The sequence below is a fragment of the Choristoneura fumiferana genome, chromosome 13 (genome assembly GCF_025370935.1).
Source record: "Choristoneura fumiferana chromosome 13, NRCan_CFum_1, whole genome shotgun sequence".
Classification (NCBI taxonomy): Eukaryota; Metazoa; Arthropoda; class Insecta; order Lepidoptera; family Tortricidae; genus Choristoneura; species Choristoneura fumiferana.
Genome location: NC_133484.1, coordinates 18,057,379 through 18,068,655, shown reverse-complemented (window position 1 = coordinate 18,068,655; position 11,277 = coordinate 18,057,379). Strand labels below are relative to the sequence as shown.

At 38.4% G+C, this 11,277-nt stretch overlaps 1 protein-coding gene across 1 annotated transcript in view; it reads right to left on the bottom strand.

Annotated features, from left to right (window-relative positions):
- LOC141434223 (uncharacterized) overlaps positions 1-11,277 on the bottom strand; it is a 29,951-nt gene that overhangs the window by 13,352 nt on the left and 5,322 nt on the right. The window contains exons 3-7 of the mRNA XM_074096594.1: positions 7,224-7,327; positions 4,316-4,506; positions 3,505-3,793; positions 2,162-2,299; positions 527-785 (exon numbers count right to left, since the gene is read on the bottom strand). Of these exons, the coding sequence (XP_073952695.1) occupies positions 527-785; positions 2,162-2,299; positions 3,505-3,793; positions 4,316-4,506; positions 7,224-7,327 (981 nt within the window). The remainder of the gene's footprint in view (positions 1-526; positions 786-2,161; positions 2,300-3,504; positions 3,794-4,315; positions 4,507-7,223; positions 7,328-11,277) is intronic.

The window sequence follows — 11,277 nt, the reverse complement described above, 5'->3', positions numbered from 1 at the left end:
ATATAAGTCAGATTTTATCGATAAGTACGACAGTCTTTACTGCAATAAAAATTTCAACATATATTATGAGTCACATTTTACCCGAGCGAAGCGGTTTTCATCTAGTGTATTTATAAGTTCTACCAAGTTGTACAATAAATCTAAATAATTGAAGAATAACCTTGTTTATTTGATATGAGTTTAAAGTCACGCGCGTAGATCCCCATTACCTAAGCTCTTACCAAGTTACAGTCCCCACAAGTGGTGGAGTTAGGCGCGGTCGGTGTACTTTTTATGTTTTAGCTATCGCTTCAGAGGACGACGGAGTACCGCAGCGATAACAGCGATCTATGAAGGATTTTCGCTGAAAGATGAGCTTCGATGTGAACAGAGCGCATGAAATTTAAAGCAATTGGGTAAATGTATCGATTTTTGAAGAAGCAACTGCGAGTTATTTTTCTTCTCCTCTATCCCAGTGTTAAATAGAATTTGCGGGAAGATAAAGTTGATGAAAGTTGAGTTGAGTTGAGTTGTTGAGTGTAGTGACCTGTTTGCAGACGGGGCACGGCACATTCTGCTTGTTGTGGCGGCTGCGCTCATTGAGATAGTACTCGTTGTGCGTGCGTCGCACGTGGCGCGTGAGCGAGGCCGCGTGCACGAACTTGTCGCTGCAGTAGGGGCAGGCTTTGGGCTTGTCGTCGTGGGTCTCGCGGTGCCAGTGCAGCTTGGCGCGCGAGTGGAACACGGCGCCGCACTGGCACACGAAGTCGCGGACCTTCGCCTTTTTGTGGAAGTGGTGCCGGTCTCTGCAATAGGCAAATATTTGTTTTTTCTCAAAAATGACCGTAAAAGTTGACATTATTCTTTACTTATCAAAAGGTGAAGTGCATAGTTTATGGTCAGCGAAAAATTAAAAAGTTAAAAAGATTGCAGGCGCGCTAGCTCGACAATAAATAATTAAGCGCGCCTGCAATCAGTCACATTTTTTTTTTAAGTAAAAATGGCCATGGAATTATTGGGCACAAGTCGTATACAGCCAAGTCTAATGGCCGGTATCAGATGTATCAGATATTTTGTTGGAACTCCGGGACTTTTTCTATTGTGCCTGAAATAGCTTGTGGTGTTTTCGGTGGAAAAATACACCTGCAGTTTATTTTTAATGAAAAAAGGCGGGAAAGCATAAGAAAAATATTGGAATAAAATTAAATTTTATATATTTTGAGAAAAAGTTTATTCTATTACAGAATTATTCACCATTTTTGAGAAAAGCTTTATATTAGTCTCGGCTGGAATAGCAATTGCTGGCTTCGTATAAGTTAAACGGACTCGCAAGCTCGTCCGTTTAATACTCATACTCAGCCAGCAATTGCCTACTTCCAGGCCACGACAATAATCTACTATTAACTTATTAGTCTTTTCACATTTTTCTTCATATTTCTTATTGGATGTGCTGTAAGAGCTACCTTCGTACCAAATTTCAAGTCCCTAGGACAACCGGAAGTACCTTTAGTTTCTTTGGTTTCGGCAATTTATATGCGAGAGAGAGAGAAACAGTAGGCAATAATTCATAAAAAGTACATCATTGATTTTTCCGGACTGGCCGATAAGAGTGCAGCACTTTATACTATACATTCATGGACAGGGATATTTGGAAATAATTCCGATCCGCATTAGCGATCCCTTCAAATAGCGAACCTACTGTGTTAAAATAAAAATAAAATTGTGTTAAATACTTGTGATGTATACATATCATTTAATAATATTGTAAATCTGTTTAAAAAAAATATACCTCGTTGAGTTTCTTGCCGGATTCTTCCCAACAGAGGTTTTTCCGAACCGGTGGTAGATTATTTTTGACATTCATAAGTGCTTGTTATAGCCTAAATTGAATAAAGATATTTTGACTTTTGACTTTGACTTTTATACTTCGTTTTTTTAGCATTAGAAAGAAGGTAAGCGATCTTGACATGTCTTTTTATTGAAAAACACTTTTGAAAAATAAATCACAGCACATATGTAACAATTAGCAAGGATATTATGATCATTTACATTATTTTGGTATCATAAGTAATAGATACTGTTTTTTATAAAACGTTTTTCAATAAAAAGACTCGCCAAGATTGTTTACCCTTTTTTTAATGCTAAAAAAAACGAAGTAAGTATATAGGCGGTCGATGCTTACCTGTGTTGCACCATATTTGAGTAGCGACGAAACGAATCGTCGCAAATTGTACATTTGAACGGCGCGCGACCCGTATGGGTGTTGTGGTGTTCCATTAGTTTCTGTCGCGTCATAAACCTCTTCTCGCACACCTCGCACCTACAAAAATATAACATCCCTCACTTAATTATACTGTAGCGACTCCTAACGCCATCTAGTGAAAAGGACTGGGTCTGTCAAAGCAACCACAGGGATAAACAAATAAGACTGACCAAACCCCAAGCACTATGCTGAGCCTTTCGTTTTAGGCTCAGTTAATGCTGGAAAATATACTGACACATTCCGGGAATGTTTCCCTATCAGAACTCAACACCTGGCTAAGTTTCTTGTAGTTTCTTCTCAGTCAGTAGCCAGGACTAACATTGTGTTGTTACGTGACGATGTAGCATAAAAAATCGTTCGTTTGCATGTATCTTCCTTCGCATATATCCAAAGTCTGAGATCAGCTCAATAGAAGCACCCTATGGTATGCTATGCTAAGTTAAAATTTCTCTTGCTAAGCGAACTACCTGACAGCTCACCCTCCCTCCGGAATGCTATAAAAGCCATCAGAGGCAAACGGCAACAGTAAGTTCGAACAAAAAAAACAATCGAGCACCACAATGTCACAGTACTGTTGAATAACCTTCATCAAATGCTGTTACCCGTGGTTCTATACTCTGTTTCTACGGCAGTCGAAAACACAAACATTGAAGAAGTATATATTTTTTCCTATGTACTTTTTTATCATTTGCTCTTAGTACAAAATGAAATTTTCAAAGTACGGGCTGTTAGTGGTCACTCAAGACAATAAAACTTGTTGTAACACGTTTTAGAATGACATTGATAGATACATGCGAAAGGTTGCCCATCCATAGTAAATTTTTACACCTGCCGTAGAAACAGAATATATCCATGTATAGCAGTAAAATGTTTCGTTCTATGTTGATTTTATATACCAATAGATGTAACTGCATCTAAAGTCTTACCATTCTGAATCGCGCTAACAAGATTTTTCCTAGCTAGTAAGTAAAAATAGGGTGTCAAATTCGAATACATTATCATTCGCCGAGTATTGTATGATTGTGTTCAATCATACACATGAAACTACCGTGAGACTCACTCATATTAAATATATTGACCCGGCTGAGTCGCGTTGCTCCGAAGACGAAGGGCTACGGATTAGCCCGAAACATGTCGATCTAAACTCGATTTAAGACGTGAGTTATCCGGGTCAATATATTTAATATTGTATGATTGGTACCTAAGACAGCGGTTGAACAATCCAAATTCCCCATCAGTTTAAGTCACAAACAACCACTCACTTGAAATTCTTAATCCCCGAATGTGTTTTCAGATGCAAGGCAAGATTGGCTCTCCTGAAGAAACACTTCCCGCAAGTGAGACACTCCAACGGATGCAGTTTGAGGTGGGCGTGGAACGCCGTCTCCGTACCCTGGTCCACCTTGCAGGTCGGGCAGACGAAGTCCTTCCGTTTCCGCTTGGGTTCCTGCTTGATGAGGGTCTCTATTGCTGGCTTGGACTCTATAGCGTCGTATACTTGGAGCATCGTGCTTGCTATCGATTCTTTTGAGTCTGGGAGGAGGATTGCGCCTGAAATGAAAGGTTTAAGTTTAGCGGTGAAGCATACAGTGTTATTTGTAATTCAAAGGCATCCTACAACAGTTAATGGATCTTGCATAATATCGATTGTCCGAAATACACTTCGCATAACAGTTATTGCAGAAAAATGTTTAGCCGAATGATACTTTAGCATAATCGTATACTTAGTATAATTGTCATGTTATGTCGCATAATATTCATGTGGCAAATTTTTGAAGAGCAGAATACTAATATCGCCGAATTGTATGTGGCAAAATGTAACTTCCGCCGAATTTATTATAGCAAAATTAACATTTCATAATATTAGGAATGAACTGCTATCAATAAAGAAGGTTAGGTTACAACTTAGAACTGCTACAAGTAAAGCATTAGTAAAATATTATTCTGCTTTATAACTTTATGCCAAGTAAATAGTATGCGATCCAAATTTCGGCGACACAATTATTCGATCATAGACTATACATATCTCATACTTCTAGTCTAACTAAGAAAACATCCCCAATTCCCACTTACCTGGCATAATAACATCTGTCTTCTCCTCCTTCTTGATGCTTCTAGCGGTGACGAGGCGGCTGTAAGAGGCGCCAGAGCACGTCGGCGCGGCGTGCGCTAACGCCTTATGCGACCGCATCTCCTTGAGCGAGGTGAACTTCGCACGGCATACTGAACATGTGTATAGCCGGGGCTTGGGTAGGTCTTCTTCTCTGTAATTGTAGAAAAAGCGCGTTTAGTGGCTAATATCTGTTTTCTTTTATTTAGAGACAACGAGTTCAGTGGCCAGCATCTGTTTTTTTATTTTAGAAACAGCACGTTTGTGGCCAGTACGGTTTTTTTTTCTAGAAACATCGTATTTGTGGCCAGCAGTGGCGAAGCGTCTATAGAGCCCGATTCCCACGGGCTTGCCCAATATTTACAAAATAGGACAACGATTTTGCTTCGGCTTTACCATGGAAATATCTGATGCTTCACCACTGGTGGCCAGTACCTTTTTTTCACAAAGAGGTTATTTGAAAGCAACTTATTTATTTTTTTGTCATAAAACTTATACGCACAATTTTTCTCTTCGGTTGGGTAAACGTTGTATGTAGTTTAATAAGTCATTGATTGTTTGATGAAACAAAACACGAAACATTAAACTTCACTCAGTCAAAAAAAATCAGCCACGAACAGGTAAATGATAGTATGTATCATTATTTACGTTTTTGTAACGATTACTTTCGCGTTATTAAAAAACACACTTTATTCCCAAATGGGGTAGACAGAGCACACGAAATGTTACGACTTCGGAGCCACTTTTAGCAATTTTAGGTTAAAATTTGACAAAAAAAGGTACAATAGTGACAGGTTGCTAGCCTGTCGTCTACGTAGTTTGTATTTTCGATATGGTTTCACGGGATACCCGTAAAACAAATTTGGAGTTGAAATAAAAAATACAAAAAAAGACTTTCAGTGGGGTCGGATTGACTTGAAATTTGGTACGTATGTAGGTCGGATGGCAATACAGGTGCAGCCAGCAAGTAGCCCGCTCAAAAGTAAATACTCACATGACATGCGTTCGGGACCCTTTGCTCGAAATTTTCCACGAAACACACCTCATTTTTTTTTATTAAATCGACAAACGAATTCTTTCTGTCGGTTCTAGTTCGCAATAGTTTGTATGTACAAAGCGAGCACCAACTAGCAGCTGAGCTGGTATAGTGAACTAGTAGCAGCATTTTGCATTTTGTAGGTGTGTTAATGCTAAGCTAACACACCCATGTTGCCACGCCTCACATCCTCTGTCGAAAGTTATAATAGACTCAAAGATACCGGAACTTACGTTATCAATGTTTAATGAATTCGTAAATTTTGTATTTACAGTGAATCGTGAATATTTACTTAATTGTTTGTATCCCTAATTTCACAATGTTTCACCAATTTACCGACAAAACTTACTAAATACAAAAAAAAAAACTTTCGAGCATTAGAAAACCAAACACATAGTTTTATAGGTACCATGCCATGTGGGACACTCACTGCGGGAAGCAGATTGACTCCATGAGAGGCTAACAACAAAAGTTCTTTCGGAAAAGAAATCAGACATGTTTTTATGTTTTATTTTTCAAGGACCGACAGGTTGTATTGTTGTATACTTACAACTGTCGGTCCAATTTTTGACTGAGCTCAGCTTGGGCAATAACGCTTCGTATGTCCGTCTGTCGGTTCTCCCCACAAGTCACACCCCAACCAAAAATTTGTAAGCAGATTCGGCAATTATACGGGTTTTTTGCCGATTTTGATGACTAGGATAGGAACCTATTAATTTATTTAACATTGAAATTAATGTATGTATTAATGTTTTGTATGCTTCAATGGGCAGATTATGTCTGACTCAGACTTGTAACAACGTCAATAATGTATGTATAGTGTATATCATAGTCATACAATAAGACTTTTTCTATTTTTTTTTTTAATGACGGGGCTTGTTTGTTTGTTTATACTCTTTATTGTCCTAAAACGAAATAAATAGAAATAAAGGGCTGAACACGTCTGTGCCATACACCTAGAGGTGGCAGTGGCGTAGGTCGGACTCTGACTTAACAACTATAAATGACAAATCTGGAGTACGTCGAATTCGAAACACAAGGAAAACGGAACAAACGATTTTAAATAGTTTAGTTAGGACCCTACTTATTTTTTGCCCCAGGGCCTTTGGTTACTTAGCTACGGCACTGAGAGGTACACTCACAGAGACGCTTAGTGAACATCGGCGAAAAGTCAGCGACCATGAAGAGGCCAACAGAGAGATAGTTGGACGATTTGGACGTGTACCTACGCGAAGAACCAGACCGGGAGTTGTAGAGGTCAAAAGAGGAAGACACGTTTAGCACGATCGCACGATTAAATAATTTGATTTAAAATGTGACTTGAATGATTTTTCCGATGCTTTAAACTATGCTTTGATAAGCTTGTCCGTGACACTCGGTAGAATTTGCCGCCCTTATCAAAAAAAAACTTGATAAGGGTAGCAGAGCAGGCTCTCAGTGACCGGGTGCCAAATACAAACTCGTCAAGGAATAGTTTTCCAGCCTTTTCAATTCCCAGACAGTTTCTAAATCAACACTAATGGTGGGAATCACTCTTTTCAAGGCAGCTGAAGAAGCTATCAGCCCAAACGATTGCTTAAACTAGAGCGCGTTCCGTTTTATAGCATAAAATTTAAATGTATGAGAAAATAAATCAAAAAAATCACTTATTTTATGATTTAAATTCGGGTTTTGTTCCGCGTACCTTGATTTTAGGGAACAAAACCCGAATTTGCATCATGAAATTAGTAATGACCGCTATTGTCTTAAAAAATCACTTTTTTTATAACTTTTGCAAAAAATGCTTTTTTCTTCTAAATCCTAATTTTTTTTTTAGGCTAAAAAAAGGTACTCACAGGTTATCTCTCTTCTCGCTGGTGTCGATCTCAGAGCCATCTGACACCCAGCTCTCTCGCGCGATCAGGTCGTAGGGCTCTGCTGGCGTCACCTCCGTATACATCTGGAATTTAGGGTCATACATATATTTATGTACATATATGTAAGTATTCCTAATCATCGCATTCTTAATTATGATAATTGGGACTACAGCGTTTTACTTTGCTACTCCGCTATCGTTGTTTAGAACTCATTGAGTAGATAAAAACTGTATTTTTAGATTTAAACAATATCGGAGAAGAAGCCACCTATGTCAGTTTTTTGTACAAAAATGTATACCAAACCATTTTTTTACTTTCCCTTGAACTGGAAATTTGGTGATAATGTTCACTATTACGTATATTTTACCAACAAATATCAAAATATCGATAAATCGAACTTTTTTCTTTGAAATTTTCACATTTTAAGGTTACATAGTCAAAATAACAAAAACGGAACCCATACACTTTCTTCCTGTCTGTCCGTCCGTCCGTAAGTCACAGGCATTTTATTCAAAAGCTACCAGACGTATATTGATGAAATTTTAAGTAAAGATGTGTTGTGATGGCCGATACTTAGTTTGGGCGGTATACTATTAGTTATTCTGTGGTTTGGGTGTAAAATAGTTAATAAAAATAGGACATTACTCCAACCGCCATGAAGTAAGGGATTGATGGACGAGTTTAGGGTAGATACAACAAGTCCAGCAAACCCTGTTCTGGCTGTGGATCATATAGTGCTTTTCTCAAACAATATGAGGAAATATTAAAATTAAAATAACTACTAGGTAATCGAGTACCTAACTAATAGTTTAATTTGCCGCCTTTTATATTTTTTAAACTTGCCATTTGAACAAGCTATTCGAGCACCATGTTTAACCGCACATAAATATACATAGTAGCATACTTGTTTTTTTTTTATTGTAATGTCGCGACTACGCTTACAGAGGCTAGTGGTGGTTGGCTGATTGTAATTTTTCCTTTGTCAGTTTACCTAATGTTAGTAAGCCTAATGGTACATGCCCTTGGCGGGTTTTCCTGTTACATTTTTTTTTAATTAAGCTTGTGTTTAATCCTGTGTTATTGTAGTGCTTAATTCTCATAACATAAATAAACGCTAGCATAATAGTCTATGGAATTGGAAACAAAATGATCCTTAGTACCGCGTCATTGAGTTTCATTTTTCAAAGTCTAAAAATGGACTGCAACAAAGACAATATACTGAGAGTTTATTCACCTCATGAACGACAAGTCTGGCTATGAAACAAAACTAAATCCAACTGACACACTTGAAATATCAATAAATTTAGTTTATGAAATATAGAGGTATGAAAATAATCTCATACGAGGGGAATGTTGCAAGTGTTCTTAAAGGTCACAACTCATTAGAGCCGTCCGGGTCCCGATCAGCACCGCCTCGACTTTCGGCGTCCACTCGCTGTCAACAGGTGGTCCACGGGTAGACGCCGCGTTGACAACGAGTGGACCTCGCGTGGTCCACGAATTTCCTAGTAGTCACTATGGCGGGACAGCAGCGGGCTGTCACCGAGTGGTCCCCTCGCCGTCCGCGCGTGTCAACCTCGCGATTCAGGCGATCCGGTGACGCTACGGAGTTGATGTAGTGAGCGCATACCCATACAAATCCATATGAAGAATACTAACCGCTCGAAGCGAGGCGGTGCTGGTCGGGTGCCCGGTGGCTGTAATGAGCTGTGACCCTAAATCTGGTTTGGCGGTAAACAATGGAATTCGCTCCCATCGTCTGTATTTCCTAAGGCTCTTCAAGGCTAGAGTGAATAGGCTGTTACTGAACCAATGAGATACACATTTGGCGTCATCTGCACTTTGTGAGATAGGTGTCAACCATGGGTCAGTTTCATGTCAAAAAATCCAAATACCTCCAAATGCCGTAAAAAATAGGAAATGCCTGAAATAACTTGCTAGATATATCTTGATGTAACTGCTGTCAGAGAACGTGGATGGTTGAATTTTCGTAATCTGTTAAAAAAGTTAGTAGGTAGCGTTTTCCCAGAAATGAGATGAGACCAAGCTGGACCGATTCTTCGCCCCCAAAAACCCCAACATAGCAAATTTCAACGAAGCCGTTAGAACCGTTTCCGAGATTCCCGAAATACCTATACATAAATTTACAAGAATTGCTCGTTTAAGGGTAGGTATGAGATTACTGTGATTATCATCATAACAGTTTCCATTAAAATGTACCCACTTGCTATTGTAGTGCCGCCTGTTTAACGGATTTCGACGATTTGTTCCTGATTCGTCATATTCCTTATTCGACACTTTCCTAACTGGTCATATTCCTAACTCGTCATATTCCTGATTCGTCATATTCTTATTCGTCACACCATGTACATTTGCCTGCACAAAATTAATTATAATATTTAAATCCTCTGTGGTAAATGATATCAGAACCATGATACAGTGCCAGAAACAGATCAAAGTTTTTATTCGACAAAATCTTAGTCGGTTAGGTTAAGGTTATTTTTTATTATGACCACCCAGAACCGATTCGGGGCACTTATTACATCGGTTATGGGTGGTCATAAAAAAAACCTTAACCTAACCGACTGTAAGCACGTGTTCGTAATTTCATTTGACTGTACAATGACGAGTTAAGAATATGACGAATCAGGAATATGACGAGTTAGGAATATGACCAGTTAGGAAAGTGTCGAATCAGGGAATATGACGAATCAGGAACGAATCATTTCGACGGACACTAGCTTACACAGAAATTGTCGTCCTTTATCTCTACATTCCATAATTTTGTTCTTTTTGTACAACTGCCCTAAGAGAAAAGTGCATATTATTCAAAAATTATTGTACAAACTATTGGTCATTAATATAATGAGCAGATATCGGAATTTGAAAATAAATAAATTATTGATGCTATAGACTTCGGTTACACGCTCATTCTGGCGTTTGGCCAGTGGCGTCAGTCAGTTTAGTCCATCATTTTGGTCTGACTGATGAGTATTACTTAAAAAGTTGTCCCGTCATGAAATTGACAAGAAATCAGTTTTGTCAAGAAATTATTAACCCTAAGGACGAGATCATAAAACATAAACTACATAAAACATCCAAAATTTCTTGACGTCAGGAAAACGTCACAAAATCTTGTGAGGAAAAAATCGTAATTACATTAACTACAATAAAACTTTCTATTGGATCCAACAACAAAGATTACTTATCTGACTTTTTATCCATTTTACGGTTTTACCACAAGGTTTTGTATATTATATTTAAAAACAATATTACTTATTTTTTGTGGTGAAATAGCGTCAGGAAATATTTTATTTTTTTAAATAAGTGGACAACTGAAAAATTGAAAAAAGTAATTTTGTTAATAAAACTATAATTTTATAAATATAAATAAAAATTCATTGAAGAAACGTATGTTTGCGCATCACTTGTTGAAAGAAAAATGCCTCAAAAGCTTTATCCAAGACTAAGAAATTGTATAAAAAAAATCCATAAAAAAGTGAGTGAGATACCACACTCGCCTGACAGGGTAGATTTAGTCTCATTTTCGCCGAGCGAAACTGGAGCGGACGGCTAATTACAGTCAAGTTCAGAGGCGTCTTTACCTATAGTGCAGGGTGTGCGTTGCACACGGGCGCAGCGGTGTTAGGGGCGCCGGCCGCGGCACTTTGTACCTATTCCATTTTGACCGCGCGCTTCCTAGATGGCGCTAAAGTAATAATTGCACACGGGCGCTACATAGGCTAAAAACGCCGCTGGTCAAGTTCAAATTTTTGATCAAAAACACGACTCTATTATAAACGGCGTAGAAGCGTGTTCAGATATTTTTTATCAATTTTTTACTCACAAGTTAATCGACTGTACAAGTATAAAAAGAAAATTATAACGAAAACTGGAACAGACTCCAAGAAACCATGACGTCATTTTCTACCGGTTTGAAGAGAGCATAAGCCAGCACACGGCATATTGCAACTGCAACAATGTATCGCGGAAAAAATGGCGTGTGTAATGGCCTTTAAAAGACTACTAGTAA